General features: G+C 39.9%; 1 protein-coding gene across 1 annotated transcript in view; it reads right to left on the bottom strand.

Moving 5' to 3' along the window:
* glt1d1 (glycosyltransferase 1 domain containing 1) overlaps window positions 1-25275 on the bottom strand; it is an 82512-nt gene that overhangs the window by 18288 nt on the left and 38949 nt on the right. The window contains 3 exon segments of the mRNA XM_036578215.1: window positions 1735-1778; window positions 10722-10771; window positions 11834-11932. Coding sequence (XP_036434108.1) covers window positions 1735-1778; window positions 10722-10771; window positions 11834-11932 — 193 coding nt within the window.

Here is a 25275-nt window from a genome sequence, read left to right as displayed (position 1 = left end):
ATGACATGTGGCTGATTTTCTAAGTGAACACGTCCTCTTCTGCACATTTTAATACATTCTTAAAAAGATGGTGTTTCAATGGTTCTTTAACAAAAAAAGGTTCTATATAGAACCATGAACACTCAAAGAACTCTTTGCATGACTAAAGGGTTCGTTGCATCATCACGAAAGGGTTCTCCAGGTTGACATATATAGCAGCCAAAAGGGTTCTTATACTGTTTCAAGCTTAACACCATCTACAGCACATTCTCCATCAATCTGAAGAACCACTTCACACCTCAATCATCCAAATGGTTCTTTGAGAGGTCATGGTTCTATTTAGAACCACTTTCTCTACAAAAAAAACTTTGAAGAACCATCTTTTTTAAGAGTGTACACTATTACTGTTTATTACTACTATTACTGTACACTGATCAGGCATAACATTATGGCCACCTTAAAAACTCCAGCAGCACTGCTGTGTCTGATCCACTCAGTACCAGCACAACACACACCAACACACGACCACCACGTCAGTGTTACTGCAGTGCTGAGAATGATCCATCACCCAAATAGTACCTGCTCTGTGAGGGTCCATGGGGGTCCTGACCACTGAAGAACAGGGTAAAAGGGGGCTAACAAAGTATCAGAGAAACAGATGGACTACAGTCTGTAACTGTAGAACTACAAAGTGCACCTATATAGTAAGTGGAGCTGATAAAATGGACAATGAGCGTAGAAACAAGGAGGTGGTCAGAATGTTATGCCTGATCAGTATATATCCACCAATTCAGCCTTCAGCAGATTAGCTCCGCCCACTTACACTGAGGTTATAAGGAGTGTTTCAGTCTGAAGTGCTTTTTGAACCAGACACAATACAGGGCAGCCAATCAGAGCAGACTCATGTACTTATTTATACATTAGTCTTAAAGGCACAGTAACAAAAACAGCCTGTTTAATAGGCAGAAATAGGCTGTTAAATTCTAAAGAGTAAAGAGAGGTTGGAAAATGGGCATGTTAGCAAAGAATTATGGCACTTTTTAATACATAAAAACATGACTGTCAGAATAAAAAAGCTAAATTACTGGAAACTGAAAGATAATGAAAGCTGTGTGAGAATTTCATGACGAATTGACCAACAGAAATGGTCCAAATCACTTCGAATAAAATCTTGTAAAATTAACGTAACCTACACTACAGTTAAGAACGTCTTCTCCTTCTCCTATAAAGCTCCTATTTCAGAGCCACAAAGTTCCCTCATGACAGCGATATCCAGAGTATAAAGCGAATGCACAGAAGTGTATAGAGCTGTTCCCACTGCAGCAGCCTCTCTTTCCGACAAAGCTCAGAACTGTTTCATCAGAGCTCGCTCGCTCCGCAGCAGCCAGCCTGCAGCTACAGCAGCGCAGATTCACCGTGAGAGAGTTTCTTATCTTTCTCCACCTTTGCCTCCTTCGTTTCCCCACCATCTTCAGTTCTCTCTCGGTTTAGATGTGACTCAGATAACACAGCACTCCTCGTACATTATCGCCAGTTTGTTTACATTTTCCCTCTCAGTAAAGTAAACTGTACGGATAGATAAGTTTACACACATGCGATCCAATTACACTTTTTTTTCTGCATGTGTGTCCAAAGAAAGCCTCAGAGATCCCAACCCAGGGCAGATGCCTGCATGCCGCGGCCCGGATAAGGAGCCGAGCCTCAGAAGATGGCCTAAGAGGAGAATGAAGGAGAGATGAAGGATGGAAGCTTTACCTTTTGACACTTTCTTCTACTTCTACACTAAACGCAGGGTCAACCTAGAGAGAGAGAGAGAGAGAGAGAGAGAGAGAGAGAGAGAGAGAGAGAGAGAGGAGCCAAAATGAGAAAAAAAAAAAATGGTGAGCGAAACAACCAACTACAAAAACAGCACAACAGCCTGTATGCAATTATGTGCACTTCTATTTTGACAAGCCAGATAGTTTATGCTATGTTTTATTAATTCTTACCCTGCTGAAAAAGAGCAGGTCTACACTAAGGGCTGTCAGCGTTAGCGCGTTACGCACACAATTAATCTGGAAAAATAAACGTGTTCATTTTTTTTTTTTACAAAAATGAATCATATTACCAAGTTTGACCCCAACTTCCTCCCGTAATTCCCGCACGGATTTGCTGAAAGGCGCAAACATAAATACCACGGTGATTAGGGCTGGGTACCGACATCCGATACCAATAAGGCACCGACCCGAAGCATCTCGGTACTACCGAGTACTGAAAAGTCTCAAAAAAACTGGTGCCTATTTTTCGATACTTTGCACAAAAACGCAAATCACGCAGGATTACTGGAGTTTAACCTTACTACTAATGCAGAAAAGAAAAAAAAACGTGACTGGCTCCCTGACGCACAGAAACGCACACAGCTAGAAACATATGTCAAAGAGGTCGACAGTCTGGCTCTATTTCAAAAGTTACTGAGAACAGTTCAGGGGTGCAACACATGCCTAAAGACAGTGGCTTCCAAAACGGGTAATAAATCACTACCAGCATTAAAACTACGAACCTGAAGTCAGCTTCTTGTTTGAATTTTCCCATTACACCTTAAATGGTGCAGCGGTTATTATAACTCCTCAGGCACCAGAACACAACTACTGTACCATTTAAGGTGGAACAGAAAAATCTGAACATGAAGCTGGTGAATGAGAGGACAACTTCAGCCTGGCATTTAAACTACAGGTAGGACAGTTTGACAGTCTAAATGTCCTTATCAAAAAACGTTACTAGCATTACCAGCCACTGACCTGTACAGAGAGTTCCAAGCAGTTGGTGATTACATCCACTATCAGTATCATGGAAACATGAAGTGTCTCATATCATTAGAAGAAGTACAGAAGTGTACACAGTAGCAACTGCTGCATCATTTAAAGTGAAACTGAAAATTAAAATAAGAAGCTAATTTTGGCTTCATATATATGTTTATATTTTATAATTTATCATTTTGGCTTCATAATATTTTTATTAGTTTTTATAAAATATCACACACTGGAATGTTCTGAACTCTGGAGATGTGCAGGTTATATGGGCCCAATTCATCAATCAAGCAAATCTTCTCCTTGCACTGTTTTCTGGAGACTGCATCTAAAGTGTCCACACAATAATTTCATCCTTTTTTGTGGTCAGTCTGGCTACCTTGTTTGGTCTTCATTCACCGGCAGGAACGGTGACGAGACCAGCTCCATCAGAGCACAGTCAGAGTTACAGCTCTCCTACCAAAATGGCAGCCAGACGTCCTAAATGAAGTAACCAAATACTATGAATTCCCTTTGAACCCCAGTCTTCCTACAGTTTAGCAAATATAAAATAAAATTAAAATATGTACCAAAAGTCCTTGAACTCAGAATCCTGGTCGCTGTTTCATCACCGGGTTAACTTCATGACATTATTATGTCACAAGGGCAAACTATCTTTGGTTGCCGTCTAAATTAAGGCAGGGAGGATGGGGGAGGAAAGGTGGGGACAGGCTGTGATGAATAATATAAGACATGTCTTTCCATTATTATGTAAGCTTTGCTGCGGCTCATCTTCGCTTATAAACAATAAGCGGTGCAAGTTTGTTCGTTCATCCCCATTTATCCCCGTCCTTACAGAGGCATCTACTTTGCGAAATCATTTCAGTAATACCCGAACCGCAGCCGCTGGACAAGACAATGCTACACACTGATCATCATTTCTAACATGCTCCGCGCTAGCCTTGGGGAAAAATGCATTTGAAAATCCTGTAGATTTTCAGAGATTAGGGTCAGGGAGGGGTTGTTGCTCAATCTGATTAATTGTGATGAGGGCTTTGCATGTATTAGCTGGCCCAGCACTTGCAGCAGCAGCCGCAGCAGCAGCCGCAGCAGCAGCAGCGGTGGCAGCACATGCAATTTAGGTCAGAGATGTGGCGAGCAGGCTAGCGCAGTGGCATAGAGTAGTTATTTTGGTCATTAGAGCCGCGATCCAACCTTCCGTTTCTATTTCACTGTTTTCCACCAATACCAGGCTCAGCCGAATCTCTGAGCCTCTCTCAGACCTCAGAGGCTCCACTTGGACTCGCACATCAGACACACAGATTCACACTTGAATCGGACTCATGCCTGAGACTTGGAGTTACACAGTCACGTGTCTCAGGCGTGAGTCCGAGTCAAGTTTCGATTCACTAAAGTGTGAATCTGTCCAAGTGGAGCCTCTGAGGTCTGAGCTGAATGTCTAAGGTGCGAGTCCAAGTCGAGTCTTTGGGATGCAAGTCCGAGTCAAGCCTTGAGTCGCTGTGGTGTGAGTCCAAGTCGAGTGTCTGAGGGATGATTTCGAGTTGAGTCTCTGAGGTGCGAGTCCGAGTTAGGTATCTCAGGTGTGAGTCTGAGTCAAGTTTTGAGTCTCTTAGGTGCGAATCCGAGTCAAGTCTCCAGTTTCTGAAGTGTGAGTCCAAATTGAGTCTTCGAGGTGTGATTCCTAGTTGAATCTCGAGTCCCTGAGGTGCGAATCTGAATCAAATCCAAATATCTGAGGTCTGATACCAAGTCAAGTCTTGAGTCTCTGAGGTGCGAAACTGATGCGAGTCCGAGTCGAGTATCTGTGTTGCAAGTCCAAGTCTTGAGTCAGTTAGGAGCGAGTGCAAGTCGAGCTGGGAATCATTCAACAACTTAAGGGCATCTTGAGTCTGAAGCGCTGACATGAGTTCTGATCTCTGCTAATGCATTCAGCTAATAAACTTACAAAATTCAGGCTACAAGCTGCTGCTACTGTTTTCATCTATATGACGTACTTTAGCCCATGTTCATAGAAAATAGTGCCGGAAACCGCAAAATCAAGTCTATCAGTGATTTCTGAACAACTTGGCAGGTGGTATGTGATCGTTTAGGCATTCAGTTGCAGTAATTGGTGGGGTATAAGTTTTATCATGATAATTTCCATATCGTTCAATATCGACACATATCCCGATAAATGTCAAATTATTATTTCTTGCAAGTTCGAAGGCTGATTTTTGCTCCTGAGTGGTCAGCTGCTGTTTTAAACTATCATTTATGGTCAGAACATGACAAAACACTCACCAACCAGTGGAACATTTCACAAATCTGTCATAGGACAGTGGGAGAAAGTTTGTGGTCAGCTGTTTTTACCAGCTGGAAAAGCACAGCCACAGCTTTTGTAACAGTCATAGTTTAAGAAAGAAAACAGATTATTTTTAGCTGTCTGGTGACGAGCGCTCGGCTATCTGGTTACAAGTGCTAAACTGTTTAGTTTCTCAACAACGTCAACTTAGTACGAACAGCAAACATGAGCTGGCTCGGTAGGTCAGTGATGGATTACACTGCCTTACTGCCATCACTCCACCACATCAGAGCATATCACAGTATTCAGACACCAGCTAGCGACGACTGGGGTTCTCTATTCTATCGTCGTAGTTTGAGGAGTGAACCGCAACGTATCTGACGCTCGCTGTGTAAAAGCATTAACCGCAGTGTGAATCTCAGAGTCCTCCTTTTAGGCATGTTTAAACTGAAAACAGCGCTTTTTCTGTATTGTTCGATCTACAATATCATCAGTTCACTGTGTTGCGCGAGTGACGGAGCGCTGCTTCAAGTTAGCCAGCTGCTAAAAACAGCTAGCCTGGAAAGATGGCGTTCTCCCGCTCTCAATGCCTCACAGCTTCCTCAGTTTACTTTCGTTTAAATCAGGGCTGTAACTCACATGAACCCACTTCTTTCTTTCACTTTTGTTGCTTGGCAATGCATGAATACTTAAAATATGACTGAGCGCTGTAACAGTGCTGTAGTTGTGAGGAGCAGACGTGATTTAACGCTGCTTAAGCTTGTTAGGATGTATGGAAAGAGGTGAGTTCACTGTAGGACAGTACAGGTACACCACTGATCTCGTCACTCGGTCACAGGAGAACAGATCGCCGGTCGCTCAACTCAGATAGGGAATATAAAACTCCACGTTTCAGACGTTACTAAAGTATATTTGCCGACTTGTTTTACCCAATCATGTTGAAAAACTCGGAGGTGCGCCCTCTCCTGGCGACAGCAGAGTAGTGTCGCTTTCCTTGCAGTAGAAAACGCCATGGCCGTCACTGGAACATGGAAGTGTGAGAAAGGTGTATTATATCGAACATTTATCGAACATTTCTTGTAGCTCTATCGAGGAAAGTTATATCGCGATAATTATTGTTATCGTTTTATCGCCCAGCCCTAGGTATAAGTTTTAATTACTTGTTGGCAACATTAGCCTATTAGCTCCAATGCAAACTGAAGACTCTAAACATGTCTTGGCTGTGGACTACATTCGCAGGTAGAGGAAAAATATGTAAATTATGTAAATACAAAGCTGCATGTTTTAATATAAGAGTATAAACACTAAAAAAAAGCACGTTATCTATATTATACATTTTGTAGGTCAACTCTTATAGGCTGCTATAAACACACGAGAATCTTCATCTTCACAGCTTCACACAGGGCTTAACATGAAAGGAATTAATGAGGAATTTCCAGGAACATGAAAAAAACTGCAATTTCTTACAACTCAAACGCTGAAAACCTTCACACTAAGACACGAAATTAATCCTATGAGTCACACGGCAGTGTTTTCAACGACCGAACGACTCGCTGTCAACTACTGATTCTAAATGAATGCTTTTGACAGTTATTATTATTATTATTATTTCACCTTTTTATTCATATTATGCAACAGGATGCAATGCTAACACACTGGAGCTGAACAGACTTGCTATTTCTTGGCCTTTTGAACTGAGAATCGTGGGTGGATGTCGCTTTTAAATTGAATACCAAATAAAACAGGAATAGAACCAAAACAACTGGGATGCATTTAATATCATCTTCATGAATGCGCCCGAAAAACAAAATCTGCTCATCAAACGACAACAGAGAACACACTACAGCTTACAATCACATGCGGTGTCAGGGGTGTGCCGCAGGCCAACTTCACTCAGACATGAGCCGCTTTGAACATCAATAAACTCGCAAAGAGACGAGCGAGATAGAAGGATAATCATCAGATCCTGAAAAACAATAGCTGAGGCAGAAGGAAGCATCTAATGACGCCATCAACTCAATAAAGCTGGAGAAATGAAAGAACGTCAGAAATAAAATGGGATCGGCTTTGTGATGGAGAGAATCGGCCACTTACGGCTAAATTTGTGACTCTGTGGCCGCAGATCAATATATAAGATCAATATATAAACACTGGACGGAGAGGAAACTCAGCATTTAGAAGACCTGCATTCATAAACTAAGGCTGTTAATTCTGTGAAAATCACACGCATCACATATAATAATTTAAAGGCACCGGCAGGAAACGTGTATTGGGCAGCTCTCCAAGGGGCTTCCAGTGCCTTAATACTGACTTTAAGACGCTCTTGTCCACTTGACCCCACCATTTCCCCTCGAAGGAGCTGTCTTAGGGGCTGTTCCATCACATTATGGGCTCAAGAGATGTTTATTTGCTAAATCTATTAGCTCAAGTGGAGTTTAATAAGGGTGAGTGAGTCGTGAGACAAGTCTAGTCTCAAGTCTCTGAGGTGTGAGTCAGTATTGAGTCGCTGAAAGTTTCGATTCTCAAGTCTTTAAGCTGTGAATCCAAATCGTCAAGTCTCTGAGGTGCTATTCTGAGGCAAGTCTCGAGTGCCTTGAGAGTTTGAGCGGAGTCTTGATGTCTTTGAGGTGCGAGTCTTGAGTCGAGTCTTGTGTCTCTGAGGTGCAAATCAGAGTCGAGTCTCTCATCTTTGAGGTGCGAGTCCGAGTCAAGCCTTAACTCTCTGAGGTGTGAGTCAGTACTGAGTCGCTGAAGTGCGAATCTCAATTCTCAAGTCTTTAAGATGTGAATCCAAGTCGTTGAGTCTCTGAGGTGCTATTCTGAGGCGAGTCTCGAGTCAATGAGGTGCGAGTGTGAGCGGAGTCTTGTTGTCTCTAAGGTGCCAGTCTGAGTTGAGTCTTGAGTCAAGTCTCGAGTCGAGTCTTGTGTCTCTGAGGTGCAAATCAGAGTCGAGTCTCTCATCTTTGAGGTGCGAGTCCGAGTCAAGCCTTAACTCTCTGAGGTGTGAGTCAGTACTGAGTCGCTGAAGTGCAAATCTCAATTCTCAAGTCTTTAAGATGTGAATCCAAGTCGTTGAGTCTCTGAGGTGCTATTCTGAGGCGAGTCTCGAGTCAATGAGGTGCAAGAGTGAGTGGAGTCTTGTTGTCTGAGTCTTGAGTTGAGTCTCAAGTCCCTGAGTTGCGAGACATGTCTAGTCTCAAGTCTCTAAGGTGCAAGTCAGAGTCGAGTCTGACCTCATGTTTTTATTATTAGTGATTCAGCTGTTGAAAATGAAAAATAAATAAATGAATAAATAAATAAAGCTACCATAAAAGGAATGTGTTTTGGGTCGAGGCTGCGGAGAGGCTGCTGCTTTTTTTAAACGGCTCTGAACGTTTGAACTGTGGCGAAAGGTCGGTCCAGGACAAGCAGCAGCAACATCTGGGGGGTATTTTCATTTCAGAAAGTCTGCCGCTGATGCCGAGTCGACCGCAGAGTCGAACCACAACTGTCACGGTGGGTTCAGACCCATTCGGCACCTCATTTCCTGCAGCAACACACCGCGGGTAAATGAAACATGTGCGCCGCCGTGTTTGAATGAGGCTTCAATCTCTTTTCCCCAGACAGACTCCAGGTCAACAGCACCATCTTCCCTCTTTCCTCTGTCTATCCTTTTTTCCTTTTCTTTTTTTGGCTTTTTATGTTTATCCAAATATCCGGCGCAGCCTGTGGCCAGTCTGATCCTCCCCTGGCCCACATGGAGTATTTGACCTCACCAAAGGCTTGGCAGCCGAACACTTCCCAAGCCCAGGACATAATCTGGAGCAGCAGATGTCCTGCCACAGGCTAACCGCTAGCTGCAAACAGCTAGATCCCCTAGCGCAACAAAGCAGCACAGGGATATTAGCATGTTATGCTGCTTTCATGTGCTGTCTGTATCACCGTACACACAAATTCTCAACCTAAAATTTGCCCTTTAGAAACTTTGGAAACTCTTCTGTTATTACCTTTACCTTTTTTTTACTGGGGAGGAAGGGAGAGTTTCAGTGGTCAGGGGTAATTCTTTATTTCCCCAAATAAAACCTACTTTTAGTAGTCAACAATAAGGCTGGAGACGGTTACAGACATGACAACTTTCCCAGGCTGAGGGGGACCTTCACCTAAGGACACCCTCTGCACTATGACCCTGTGTTCACCCTGGCAGCATCTTTTCACTTCTTGTCACCCAAATCGCTGGTCGCTCATCGCCTGTGGGCGTTTCTGAACTCGAGTGGACCGTTGGTTGCCATGGTTTCACTAACGTCAAGCACACTGACGTGACACTGCACACTGCATTCCCACTAAAAATAATAGAAATCGCTTGTGTGCTTTTTTAAAATTTTATTTAATCTCTGTGTCTGTGCAGTTAGTACGAGGAAAACAGTATTTGGTCTTTGGGATTACTGTCTGTTTGCAGCACCGGTGCCATTATTCCATCTCTAGTAGGAACAAATATCTAGGAACCAAAAAGGGACCTCCACCGTTTCACAGTGGCGGAGATAAAGTGCGTATTGCGCCGCTCGATGCTCAATTCCTATTGGTAATTGCCACATTGCTTCGCTCCTTGTTTGCATAAAGTGAAACTTCGCTTCGCCAACGTTCACGTCGCCTCCTGTCACCAGAAACCGCCAGCTCTCATTGAAAATGAATGACCTCCTGCTGCTTTGTCGAGTTGCGTCACTGCCGGTGTGAACGTAGGATGAGGCTTTCAGGAGCGGTCACTCGGGCTACCCTACGTCGCATTTACAAACCTGCCTGAGCTAGCCAGTTTGAGCGACGTTTAACCACAGCTACGACACTTCCCAGCCTGAGAGGGACGTTCCACATGTCTAAAGACTCTTTTCCAGGCTACAAGGCTTCCCAGATTGGCCACTTAAGCGGTGGTACATTGTAGCTATGAGGCCTCCTAGACTGAGAGGGACCTTCCCCATGGTTAAGGACTCTTTTCAGGCTATGAGGCTTCCTGGACTGGCCGCTTGAGCAACACTACACCACAGTCACAAGTTCGTCTTTGCTGAGAAGGACCTTCTCTCCTGGCTAAGGACTCTTTTTGGGCTATGAAACATCCCAGACCAGCCAACTATGCAATGTTACACCTCTTAGCCTGAATAAGTCTACATTATATCTAGTATCTACATAACCTCATATATATATCAATCAAACTAGCTAGTAAAATTAGTAGTGCAAAAGCCAACCAGCTCGGTCAGCAAATTCCCCATGTTTACGATTACAAAGCACTTCACAAGTAGAAAGCAGGATCATCTGACAATAATGTGAAAGCAGCATTACAGGCAGCCCACCAGGCGATCAGTCCCCGCCACGCCTCCCCTCAACGATCCTACGTTTCTAGCTGCAGAGAGCCTCTCAATGCCTCCCCTAAGCACGGCTTAGAGGCGGCTAATGCTGTTATCTGTATTACATCCAATTAGCTCTACCTTTGGAGCTTGTAGATGCACGTTGACTAGCGTGCTAATGCTAAAACATCTGCTTAAAGAGGCTGTTGGTGCAGTGAAAGCAGAGCTACGGCACGAGAGGATACGCACGCGCACAGGACACGACCGGACATCGCATGACCAGCAGCCACAGCAAAAGGAGAAGGCGGTGAGGGATAATGATAACACTGTGGTGATAAACACATGGGGACAGCTGGTGCTCACCTTTGGGCCGATGATGATGAGGATCACCTGCGGGTTCTCAGCATGCCACTCTGTTTGAAAGAAAATCTGCGTAAATAAGCCACGTAAATAAGACAGAAAATACTGTGCATATTTTTTTGGCCGTCTCTGATCTTCAGCCACCAGATCAGAGAAGTCATTGGGCCGCAGACCTCAGTCCAAACTGTACTGCACATGTTAGCGTTTCCCTACAAGCATAATAATCAATTTATGAGCTCAATTGTGTTTTATAGCTAAACAATAAAATGCAAGACAACGTGAGGACAACTAAAAAATGTCCTAAATGTCCTGAAAATGTCCGATACGCATGAACAATGGAGCAAATGGAGCACCTGCATCCTCATCTGAGTTTAAATTATGTAAAATTATCATTTTCATGTCATTTTATTTACCCCACTATAACAAATGGTTATTCCAGAATAAGAGCAATGAAGATGCCTCTTTGTTGCACAATTTGGGATGAAAATATAAGAAAAAAATATATAAACGTGGCTTTAGCAGTGATAAATGTGCCATATGTTCTTTTTTTGGATTTCACATCATTTTTATTCATGTCCAATTCCACTCCAATAAAAGGGCCACTTGGTTACACAGCTGCACCAAATTAGGAGCCCACAGTCATAACTAGAAGCGATTATTTTTGTCAATAAACAGTAATTCATCATCTTTCATTCAACAGCAACGTGAAGACAGCTATCTGTCGTCTTGCTAGTGTTAATCTAAGAAGTTAGCAAGCTAGTCAAAACAACCGTTTTTGCAAGAATAGGTTGGCTAGCTAGAATTAATCAGTTCATGCTAGAAATGTTTGCAATATTTTAGATGCAATACTGTTTCCTTATTACACTACATTGTGTCTTATTATGCTTTATTAAGTAATATGTAAGTCCACTCTGACCGAAGTCTGGAAAATAAGTATTTCTGAGCGAAATTCTCAAGACTTTCCTTCCTGAGTTCTGCACAGAATCAGACAGCAAGCATCTGAGATGCAGTATGTGGGCTATAATGCACTCTTCAATTACCCTCCGAGTCTTTTGGGCCACAAAAATGAGCCTAAAAATAATGCATTAGGTTTAAAATATGCATGAGAATGTTACCTGAGAAAGCTTTCAGGAGGTAGAGAGGGTCCTTCACTTTTCTGAGACCACACACCAGCAGAAACACGCGCAGGTCTTCTACTGTATTCACACACACGCCTGCGCAACAGACACAGGAGACTGAACATTAGAACAGGAGCCGAGATTTTTACATGTTCCACACTGGGTCACCACATTTAAAAGGAAGAATTTGGGGTACAGTCAAGTTAAGTTAGGTGTTTTATTACAACCTCATTTCCATAAAAGTTGGGACGCTGTGCAAAATGTAACTAAAAACAAAATGCAATAATGTGGAAAATATTGAAACCATATATTTCATTGAAAATAGCACAAAAAAATTCTATTGTTTATTGAAAAACATTTGCCCATTTTGAATTTGATGCCAACAACATGTTCCAAAAAAGTGGAGACGGGGGAAACAAAAGGCTGGTAAAGTTGTGTAATGCTAAAAAACACCTGGTGGTTGATTGGCAACAGGTCAGTAACATGATTGGGCATAAAAGAGCATCTCAGAGAGGCGGAGTCTTTCAGAAGTAAAGATGAGGAGGGGTTCACCACTCTGTGAAAGACTGCACCATCAAATAGTGCAACAATTAAAGAATAACGTTTCTCAATGCAAAACAGCAAAGAACTTTTGCTTTTCTTCATCTATGGTACATAATATCATTAAAAGACTCAGAGAATCTGGAGAAATCTCTGTATGTAAGGGAAAAGGCCAAAAACCTGTATTTGCTGGCTGTGATCTTTGGGCCCTCAGACAGCACTGCATTAAAAACAGATATGATTCTGCAGTGGAAATCACTGCATGGGCTGAAAAACACCTCTGAAAACCACCGCTGCATCCAGAAATGCAAGTTAATACACTAAAATGCAAAGAACAAACTATATATAAACAGGATCCAGAAATGCTGCCACCTTCTCTGGGCCCAAGTTCATTTAAAATGGACTGAGGGGAAGTGGAAAAGTGTCCTGTGGTCCAACGAATCAACATTTGAAATTCTTTTTGGAAATCATGGACACTGTGTCCTCCAGGCTAAAGACCACTCAGCTTGTTATCAGTGCACAGTCCTAAAGCCAGTATTCATGATGGTGTAGGGGGGTATTAGAGCACATGGCATAGGTGACGTGCACATCTGTGAAGTCACCATTAATGCTGAGCGATATGGTTCCCAAATGCTTACAGAGTGTTGTTTAAAGAAGAGGTGATGAAACACAGTGGTAAACAGGCCCCCGTCCCAACTTTTTGGAATGTGTTGTTGGCATCAAATTCAAAATGGGCATATAAAATAAAAAAAAAAAAACAATAACATTTCTCAGTTTCAACATTTAATATGTTGTCTTTGTAGTATTTTCCTTTAAAAAATATGTTTTACATGATTTGCATTTCATTGCATTCTATCTTTATTTACATTCTGCACAGCGTCCCAACTTTTTTGGAAATGGAGTTGTACCTGAAGTTGTACATATTTGTTTTATCTCATAAATATTAAACGACAAATAGTGAAATCAAATTTACACACTTTTTCCAAAAAAACCCAAATGTAGTTCATCAACATATATTTGCTGTCGGAATATGTTGTAAAAATTTCTGTCACAATAAATAAGTCCGGCAGCAGCGTCCCAGGAGAGGACTGTAGTGATCTTATCAGGACATTCTGTTGTATCCTGAGATTAAACACAGGGGTATCTGCTGTGGGATTATTTAGTTCACAGAGTTAAACTTCGCAAATACGTCATGTCCATGTACAGATTATTTGTTGAAAATCTTATTATACCAAGGTCAAAAGTTCAACGTATATGTAATGTGGAATACATCTTTTTTTTGAAAGCGCACATTAGAGATAAACAGAGGTCATTCCAGAAACATTGTGCATCATTTGTATTCTACTGCAAAATGGCATGTGGTGCTTGGACCCCGACGACTGCCACTTGTAATGTAATTTCTAGATGGTCGCTAAGCTCTCACAGCGGTTGCGACAGTCCACAGGAATCAACTAAATCACTTTCAGACAAAAGCGATGCAACAGCTGATTGTCTCGGTTGCAAACAATGATAACTTTATTAATCTTCTTTGCGCAGTTATTGAAGAATAAAAACTGATTATAAAATAAAATAAAAAAAACACAAAACCTGGTTCTCTTTTCACATTTATAGCAATATTTTACTACTGATTAGCCTATAAAAATAAAATATAATATCTTTAATTTGACTGAATAATGACAGTGAGCTGATGCTGTGTTGTGTTTGGAGGTGATGAATAAAAATTAAGAAAATCTACATGCATAATTAAAAAAATATACCATATGCATACCTAAAAAAGCGCTTACTTGCCTCAAACCTTGTGTAGTTGTTATGTATTCTCAAATAGACTTCATTATGGGGTTTCTAACACTATGACTCACTGTTATGTATACACAAGGACTAAAGTACATTGCTAAGAATGGTAATAGTTATGAATTAGGCATGCACTTAGCACCAGGCTAATTGGTGGGGTATAAGCTTCTATTACTTATTATACATTAGCTACATTAGCATCATAGGTCCAGTGTCATGATTGGCCACATAAATAAGTGCCAAATAAGTGCCATGATTAGCCATAGGTCCAGTAGGTCTAGTGCCATGATTAGCCATAGGTCCAGTAGGTCCAGTGCCATGATTAGCCATGTAAATAAGTGCCAAATTAGGGCCATGATTAGCCATAGGTCCAGTAGGTCTAGTGCCATGATTAGCCATAGGTCCAGTAGGTCCAGTGCCATGATTAGCCATGTAAATAAGTGCCAAATTAGGGCCATGATTAGCCATAGGTCCAGTAGGTCTAGTGCCATGATTAGCCATAGGTCCAGTAGGTCCAGTGCCATGATTAGCCATGTAAATAAGTGCCAAATTAGGGCCATGATTAGCCATAGGTCAAGTAGGTCCAGTGCCATGATTAGCCATAGGTCAAGTAGGTCCAGTGCCATGATTAGCCATAGGTCAAGTAGGTCTAGTGCCATGATTAGCCATGTAAATAAGTGCCAAATTAGTGCCATGATTAGCCATAGGTCAAGTAGGTCCAGTGCCATGATTAGCCATAGGTCCAGTAGGTCTAGTGCCATGATTAGCCATGTAAATAAGTCCCAAATCAGGTCCAGTACCAATGATTAGCCATAGGTCCAGTAGGTCTAGTGCCATGATTAGCCATGTAAATAAGTGCCAAATTAGGGCCATGATTAGCCATAGGTCCAGTAGGTCCAGTGCCACGATTAGCCATAGGTCCAGTAGGTCCAGTAGGACCAGTGCCATGATTAGCCATGTAAATAAGTGCCAAATTAGGGCCATGATTAGCCATAGGTCAAGTAGGTCCAGTGCCATGATTAGCCATAGGTCCAGTAGGTCCAGTGCCATGATTGGCCATGTAAATAAGTGCCAAATAAGTGCCATGATTAGCCATAGGTCAAGTAGGTCCAGTGCCACGATTAGCCATGTAAATGAGTGTTATTACTATTCTTAGTGATGTACTTTAGTCCAGATGTATAGATAACAGTGAGTCATAGAGTTCTACACCTGAAGCCAAACATCAGACACCACACATATCTTGCATGTCTTGGCTGATCGACTGCATCTGAGCTGAACTGAGTTCCTTCGTTTTTTTGTTGAACTATCACTTCAAAAACGCACAACTTGTTGAATCAACTAGGAAGAAGACCGGACACCACACAAGCTCCCAAACACAGCTCTCCAACTGATACGAGCTCTTCTGCAGCCAAGGGACGAGATGTCGGTCAAACCATTGTTCGCTACCTTTATCCGTTTAAGAAAGGCGAATGTAAAACGAGTACAGATGCGAAGTGAAGGCTCATGAGGAATCAGCCGAGTGGAAAAATGTCCTTCTTCTCTACAGTAGCTGGGGTCACACAGGAGGTCACTTCTTATTTCAGCATCATAAGCCAGCCATGTGACCAGCGGCTAGCCGGTAATACGCAAAAAATGACGACCTGATGCATGTTTAATGTGTAATAAAACACAAACTAATTCACAGAGCTTTCAGTCGGAGTCTAATCCATCAGACTGGGTCATAAAAACAGCGGCATTCATGAGAGGTGGGTCGTTATTATGCATGAGTTTGGTAACAACGTGCTTTAGGTAGAATAATCTTCCCGGTGAACTGCAGCGTGGGGGCATTTAGCTCTAATGCACTACAGCACACAATCAGGAGCATTTAGTGAGTGTGAACAGCGGACACTAATAATAGACACGACTTAACGGACCTTCTGCACTGTGAATATGCTGCTTTATTAGCACTGTGAATATGCTGCTTTATTCTGATCCATTTAGTTACGCGCATATTCCTATGTGCATAATTAGAATTACCTTTTTAAAATCTATCCATCTTTCTTTTCATCTACTTTCTGCCTTTATTTTCACTCTTAATTGTAAATATTAAAGTCAAGGTGTTGTATCCCAAATATTTGACTATTCTGTTCTACTGTATTCCAGTTGTATACATTCAGTATGTCTATTAATTTTTTAATTTATTTATAATGCAGCTGTTGTAAAAATCATCTCTTGCTTTCACATTTGCTTTCTGTGAAATAAAAAAAAGGTCTGTATTCTTATTTAGAACACACTTCTGCACATTTTCATATACAATTACTGTTTCTTTGCTGAATTTAACTTATTTTTAATTAAAACATGGGATGTTTCCTGTGCAAATATTATGGCAGATTTTATGTTATGTTTTTCTTTCCGTAATGATAATCCACAAACTGGGGACTTGTTAACTTATTTTCAATCAGAAAATCAACAAAAATGTTTGCATAAAACTGTTCATAAAATTAATACACGTATCTTACTACAATCTTTCTTTGTTCATCTTTCTGTGAGCACCAGAAGACATTGGCTAATAAAAATATTCGAATTCTCAAAGCAAACCAAACGAGCTGTGGGTCAATCTGTGTGAAGTTAAGGTGGAACCAGTAGTGATTTGTGATGCTGCAGTGATGACACCAGTTCTGTGGTTATTTCTGTGCAGTGATGGAGCCAAATCTGTGCTTTTGCCCAGATCATCCTGCATAAATCCCACCTATTCCAGATTACACACACAAATGTGCTGTGGTGTGTGTGGGGGTGTGTGTGGGGGTGTGTGTGTGTGTGTGTGTGTGTGTGTGTGTGTGCAGGAATTGGAAATGTGTTTTTTGGAGCACATGAATAAGCATTCTCCCCCTGAACTCTTCACCCTAATGATGAGCAGCACTGTCCTCTGGGGAACTGCTTTCCCATTCCGAGCGCATCGCTGCCACAGGAGGAACGTCACCGTCGCCCGTATTCCACATCCTCCTGCAGAGAAAAGGAACTATTTCTGCCACTTAGGCAGAACAAAATCCCCACTGAACACAAAATAACTGTGGAAAAAACTCTGCCCTGCTGTCAGTCAGTGTCACCTGTCACTCTCTGCAGCAGATCGAGAAACAGACTGCATAAACAGAGAAACGCCGCAGCGCTCACTGCTGCGACACTCCGCACGGAACCATGACACTCCGCATCACACTCAGAACGACTCAGCAAACACTTAGAACAACTCGCTGTCTATTTTACTTACTGATTCCTTAAATCATGTCCATAATTCAGTTCCTCACTCTCATGATTACAGAACATCAGCTTCATGAGAAATTAATAGATTAAATAATGTATAGAAGTACTCAATACTTCAGAGCAGTTACTGAATAGTTCATAGTCTATACTGAATAATTCATAGTAGATTCTGAATAATTCATATTAATTACTGAATAATTAATAGTAGATACTGAATAGTTCATAGTAGATACTGAACAATTCATAGTAATTACTGAATAATTCACAGTAGATACTGAATAGTTCAGAGTAGATACTGAATAGTTCATAGTAGATACTGAATAATTCATAGTAGATACTGATTAGTTCATAGTAGTCACTGAATAATTTACAGTAGGTGCTGAATAATTCATGGATGATGAATAGTTCATAGTACGTACTTAATAATTCATAGTAGGTACTTAATTCATAGTAGGTACTTAATAATTCATAGCAGATACTGAATTATTTACAGTAGATGCTGAATAATTCATAGTAAATGATGAATAGTTCATAGTAAGTACTTAATAATTCATAGTAGATACTGAGTAATTTTCAGTAGATGCTGAATAATTCATAGTAGTGACTGAATAATTCATAGTAGATACTGAATAAATCATAGTACATACTGAATACTTTATAGTAAATACTGGATAATTTATAGCAGATACTAAATTTGTAGTAGATACTGAACTTTACAGTAGTTTTACTGATTCTAGTTACTAATTCACAAAAATTACAGAATAATTCATTAGCTACATTAGCCTCGTAGCTCCAGTGCAAAGCTGAAGAAGCAAGCTTCGGGCATTTCTCAGCTGACTGGCCACATTTGATGCAAGCAAATTAGATTTTTTGCTGGACTATCACTTTAAGTATATTTGTTTCAGTCATATTGATTAGTAAAAACATCAAGTGGCCTTTGATCACAGCTAATGAAACAGCTAATTTAAAGCTGACCCCTTTAACACCTGAAGGAAATCAGAAACACAGTTCAAACGTTTGAACCCCCTGATCTCCCTGAACTGAGCTACTTCAATCACAGAGAATGTGATCCACAAATCGTCACCGCCCACTCTCGCTGATTACCCTGACCCGCTTGACCCCGGAGGTCAACAAACCCAAATAAAAGGAGAACTGAAAAGATCACAAGGAGACACTGCAGGGGCGACTGCGATTAAGTTTGCCTGAAGCAAATCTGGAGTAATCTCAGGTCAGTGACAATGCTGGATTAAGAGGCTCTAATCTCTTTTAGCCCGTGACGTCGCCCGCGCTGGTTCGGCCGAGCTGGCTGGGGTTGAAAGGTGTGTGTATATATGTGTGTGTGTGTGGGTCCAGTATCGCCACGCCAACAACTGGCACACCATGCCACGGCAAAGCCTGAGAGTGCACGTGAGAGCTAAAGCAACCGCAACACGTGCTGATACAGGTTTTAGCTATGTGACATAATTTAGTCCATGTTTATAGATAGTAGTGAATTATACAATGTCAGAAACCACATAAACCGATCAGGCAGAACATTCTGACCACCTCATCTACGCTCATCGTCCATTTTATCAGCTCCACTTACTATATAGGTGCACTTTGTAGTTCTACAGTTACAGACTGTAGTCCATCTGTTTCTCTGATACTTTGTTAGCCCCCTTTTACCCTGTTCTTCAGTGGTCAGGACCCCCATGGACCCTCACAGAGCAGGTACTATTTGGGTGGTGGATCATTCTCAGCACTGCAGTAACACAGACGTGGTGGTGGTGTGTTAGTGTGTGTTGCGCTGGTCTGAGTGGATCAGACACAGCAGTGCTGCTGGAGTTTTTAAACACCTCAGTGTCACTGCTGGACTGAGAATAGTCCACCAACCCAAAATATCCAGCCAACAGCGTCCTGTGGGCAGCGTCCTGTGACCACTGATGAAGGACTAGAGGATGACCAACACAAACTGCGCAGCAGCAGATGAGCTATCGTCTCTGACTTTACATCTACAAGGTGGACCAATAAGGTAATAGAGTGGACAGTGAGTGGACACAGTGTTTAAAAACTCCAGCAGCACAGCTGTGTCTGATCCACTCGTACCAGCACAACACACACTAACACACCACCACCACGTCAGTGTTACTGCAGTGCTGAGAATGATCCACCACCCAAATAGTACCTGCTCTGTGAGGGTCCATGGGGGTCCTGACCACTGAAGAACAGGGTAAAAGGGGGCTAACAAAGTATGCAGAGAAACAGATGGACTACAGTCTGTAACTGTAGAACTACAAAAGGCACCTTAGCCTCAGAGTTCCAGTGTTAAATTGAAGAAACAAAGTTCAAACTTTTTCCCAAACCATCCCTTTAAGAACACTAGACTGGCTACTGTGACAGGATGTGGCATCACAATATGTCCCATCTGTATTATATACGTATATATTTAAGGTTATATATGTAATAATATGTCCCACATGCCTTATATACAGTACTGTGCCATTTATCTTGCCCAAGAAGTGTTTGTGCTGGTAAAAACACCATCTATCATTAAAATAAATGAATAAATATACAGACAGTAAAAAGTAACGATCATTTCTTTTCAAAGCAGTAGCTGAAATCCTCTGAACTGGTTTAACAGAAAGTATGGGTTCAGATTTCTCCTGGACGCCTCCAGCCATCACACAGATTTATTACACTTCACCACCAGCACACCACATTTCATTTAGTGAAATATTGACCAGCCAAAGCAGATATTGGATCATAACTACAGTTGATGCTGGGCCTCCTCAAGGAGGAGTTTGGAAATGGTTAAACAAACACACAACGTACATAAAATCACTATTTAGTGTTTAATATTATTTCTGTTTATTGTAAACATTTGTTTTCCTGAGCAAATTAATGCTCAATGACCACATAAACAGTGTTTAAATACAATTTTCTCATGGGTCTAAAACTTTTGCACACGACTATATATGTACCTATATGTAATAATAATAATAATAATAATAACAGTTAAAAGTTAAAAGTCCTATATGTATTATAAGACCATAGGTACGTATATGTAATAATAATATATGTACTTACTATTTATAATGCATATGGGACGTATTTTTTATTATTATTATTATTATTATTCCTATTATTATATACAGATACATATATTGTACAGTGCAAAGGTTTCAGACCTCTGATTATGAGTAAAACTGTTTATGTGGTCACTGAGCATTAATATGCTCATGAAAGCACAAATATTAGCAATAAACAGAAAAATGTATAAAAATGTATATATACATATATACATATATATATATATATATATATATATATATGTATGAACCAGAATTTTTCACCATATAATTTTGAGCCGTTTTTTTGGCCCATTCATCATGAAATTTACACACAATATAAAGGACAACAGTCTTTTTCGAATTATGCCAAAAACTGAAAAACAATAAAAATTAACATGGTTGTCTTCCAACAGCAGCGATACGGGACACTGTCATTACATATAACTGTGCAAAATACATACATATACATTTGCATATACATATGCACAGTAATATGAATTTGTATAAGTGTCTACATGTAATATAAATGTTCTAACCCTAACCTGTTCACCCTCTACTTCCCATTTAGGTCCTGTTTATGTATAAAATACGAATATACACAAACACAAGCCCACAAATGATACACCAGGTGTGATGTAGACAACCTTATCCACTTCAAATGCAAATGCAGGGAACCAATTTAAACTACTGATTCACACCTGAACAGTTCAGTCTGCCCGGTGAACTATATCAGGGGCCTGCTGGGTTTAGGAGCCTCAACACACAGCAGATTTCCTTTCAATTCACTTCTTCATCTCTGAAAGATGGTAGGGATATTCATTTGCCCAGATAAGCGGCCAATCCTATAAAGCCTTCAGCGGCGCTGCCATGGCGACTGTTTAACAGCAGAGCACGCACAGGATTAGCAGGACAACACAAATAAATAAATGAAGTCATTCAGCCGTCCGGCAAGAATGATGCAGCAATGAACCTCTTACAGTTCACCGATTTCCATTTACCAGGCAAACATTTGCAGAGTCGGTCCGGTTCCAGCACACCGCAGTGACTTTCCTCAGTGAGAGAGAGACTCACAGATGGAAATGAGGTTTGATATGCAGAGCTACACGCCGCTTAAGCAAGAAGAGAAAAGGCAATAATACTCTGACAGCGATGAGAACGGCAGGTTCGAGATTTGGGCTAATTAATGATGTAAATTCAATTCAGTCCAGTTTTATGTATTCAGTGATCAGCATGCAGCGTCCCACAGCAGCCTGGCGAACAGGAGGAACGCTGTGGTGAAGCAGGCTGGGCCCGATGCTAAAGCTGTGTTTAGCATTTAGCCTGAGAGATTAATCTTCACCGAGAGAGATTATAAACCCTTCACTCCACCAAGTGGCAGTGAGGATAAAACACTTCACTGAGTCCAAAACAACAGCAAAACTGACCACCGGGCACTGCCAAACAAAACGTCCACGTCGTAAATCCTCACTCTCACAACTACAGACTACAGTTTCACAGTGACCACTGAACAAAACACAATATATTCAATAATTCACAGCAGACTGAATCATTCACTGTAGATACTGAACGACTGATAGTTTATACTGAATCATTCACTGTAGATACTGAACGACTGATAGTTTATACTGAATCATTCACTGTAGATACTGAACGACTGATAGTTTATACTGAATCATTCACTGTAGATACTGAACGACTGATAGTTTATACTGAATCATTCACTGATACTGAACGACTGATAGTTTATACTGAATCATTCACTGTAGATACTGAACAACTGATAGTTTATACTGAATCATTCACTGATACTGAACGACTGATAGTTTATACTGAATCATTCACTGATACTGAACGACTGATAGTTTATACTGAATCATTCACTGTAGATAGTGAACGACTGATAGTTTATACTGAATCATTGACAGTAGATACTGAACAACTGATAGTTTATACTGAATCATTCACTGATACTGAACGACTGATAGTTTATACTGAATCATTCACTGTAGATACTGAAAGACTGATAGTTTATACTGAATCATTCACTGATACTGAACGACTGATAGTTTATACTGAATCATTCACTGTAGATACTGAACGACTGATAGTTTATACTGAATCATTCACTGATACTGAACGACTGATAGTTTATACTGAATCATTCACTGTAGATACTGAACGACTGATGGTTTATACTGAATCATTCACTGTAGATACTGAACGACTGATAGTTTATACTGAATCATTCACTGTAGATACTGAACGACTGATGGTTTATACTGAATCATTCACTGTAGATACTGAACGACTGATAGTTTATACTGAATCATTCACTGTAGATACTGAACGACTGATAGTTTATACTGAATCATTCACTGTAGATACTGAACGACTGATAGTTTATACTGAATCATTCACTGTAGATACTGAACGACTGATAGTTTATACTGAATCATTCACTGTAGATACTGAACGACTGATGGTTTATACTGAATCATTCACTGTAGATACTGAACGACTGATAGTTTATACTGAATCATTCACTGTAGATACTGAACGACTGATAGTTTATACTGAATCATTCACTGTAGATACTGAACGACTGATAGTTTATACTGAATCATTCACTGTAGATACTGAACGACTGATAGTTTATACTGAATCATTCACTGTAGATACTGAACGACTGATAGTTTATACTGAATCATTCACTGTAGATACTGAAGGACTGATAGTTTATACTGAATCATTCACTGTAGATACTGAAGGACTGATAGTTTATACTGAATCATTCACTGTAGATACTGAAGGACTGATAGTTTATACTGAATCATTCACTGTAGATACTGAACGACTGATAGTTTATACTGAATCATTCACTGTAGATACTGAACGACTGATAGTTTATACTGAATCATTCACTGTAGATACTGAACGACTGATGGTTTATACTGAATCATTCACTGTAGATACTGAACGACTGATGGTTTATACTGAATCATTCACTGTAGATACTGAACGACTGATAGTTTATACTGAATCATTCACTGTAGATACTGAACGACTGATAGTTTATACTGAATCATTCACTGTAGATACTGAAGGACTGATAGTTCATACTGAATCATTCACTGTAGATACTGAACGACTGATAGTTTATACTGAATCATTCACAGTAGATAGTGAACGACTGATAGTTTATACTGAATCATTCACTGTAGATACTGAACAACTGATAGTTTATACTGAATAATTCACTGTAGATACTGAACGACTGATAGTTTATACTGAATCATTCACTGTAGATACTGAACAACAGATAGTTTATACTGAATCATTCACAGTAGATACTGAACAACTGATAGTTTATACTGAATCATTCACAGTAGAATTATTTATAGTAGATACTGAATAATTACAAGAAAATTTTAATTAGTCTATAGTAGAAACTAAATAATTTATGAAAAATACAGAATAATTTATAACTGAACACTTAATAGTACATACTAAATAATTGACAGTTTACACTGAATAAGTCATTTTTATACTGAATAATTCATAGTAGATACTGAATAATTAATAGGAAATACTGAATAATTCACAGAAAATATTGAATAATTAAAAAAAAAATACTAAATAATCTATAGAAAACATAATAATTCATAGTAGATAATGAATAATTCATAGAAAATACTGAATAATTCATAGAAGATACTGAATAATTTATAGGAAGTACTGAATAATTTATAGAAAATACTGAATAATTCACAGGAAATACTGAATAATTAATAGAAAACACTAAATAATTCACAGAAAATACTAAATAATTTATAGTAGTGAATAATTCATAGAAAATACTGAATAATTCATAGAAAATACTGAATAATTCACAGAAAATACTGAATAATTTATAGTAGATCCTGAGTAATTCATAGAAAATACTATGAATTTATAGTAGACATTGAATAATTCACAGAAAATACTGAATAATCTATAGAAAATACTGAATAATCTACAGAAAATACTGAATAATTTAGTCAATACTGAACAATTCAAAGAAAACACTGAATACTTCACAGTAGATGCTGATAATTCATAGTACATCATCTATAGTATTTATTAAACAAGTCATAGAAAACACTGAACAATTCACAATAATTACTGAAAAAATTATAGTAGATATTACATCATTTATTGTTTGTACTAAATAAATCTTGGTAGATTATAATAATTCACAGTAGTTACTGAATAATTCATAGTACATCTTTAATAGTTTATAGAAGTCACTGAGTCATAGTAGATCCTGAATAAATTGTGGCAGATATTAAATAATTCATATTAGCAGTCACTGAATAATTCACTGCACACTCTCAAAGATAAAGGTGTCTTTGTTGTGATGCCATAATTTTCACTTCTGGTTCTCTAAACTCTCTTAATTAATTTTTAAAAAAAAACATTTTTGTAAACAAGATGTGAAGCAAACTTCAGACATCTTGTTTCAGCTGACTGTCTACGCTGGTTTAGGGAGGGAAAATTCTGTAAGTTTGAAATTTTTCCAAACTATCACTTTAACCGTTTGTTCCTGTAGTATTTATCAGACGAAACTTCTCGCAGCTTCTCTTCACAGGTAATAACAGGTAATAACACACCTGATTTAGAGCAGAGCCTTTTAGCTGATCAGCGAACGTCTGAAGGAGATGCAGTTCAGACACTGAACCCCTCAGATCTCACTGCGCTAATTCAATCCCTGAAAGTGATCTATAAATCAACACCACACACTCTCACTAATTACCGTTTTAAAGTTTAAAGAACCTCCACACA

Source organism: Colossoma macropomum, unplaced genomic scaffold (genome assembly GCF_904425465.1).
Source record: "Colossoma macropomum unplaced genomic scaffold, Colossoma_macropomum, whole genome shotgun sequence".
NCBI lineage: Eukaryota > Metazoa > Chordata > Actinopteri > Characiformes > Serrasalmidae > Colossoma > Colossoma macropomum.
Note: the sequence above shows the minus strand (reverse complement) of the source record. Positions and strands in the feature narration are given on the sequence as shown.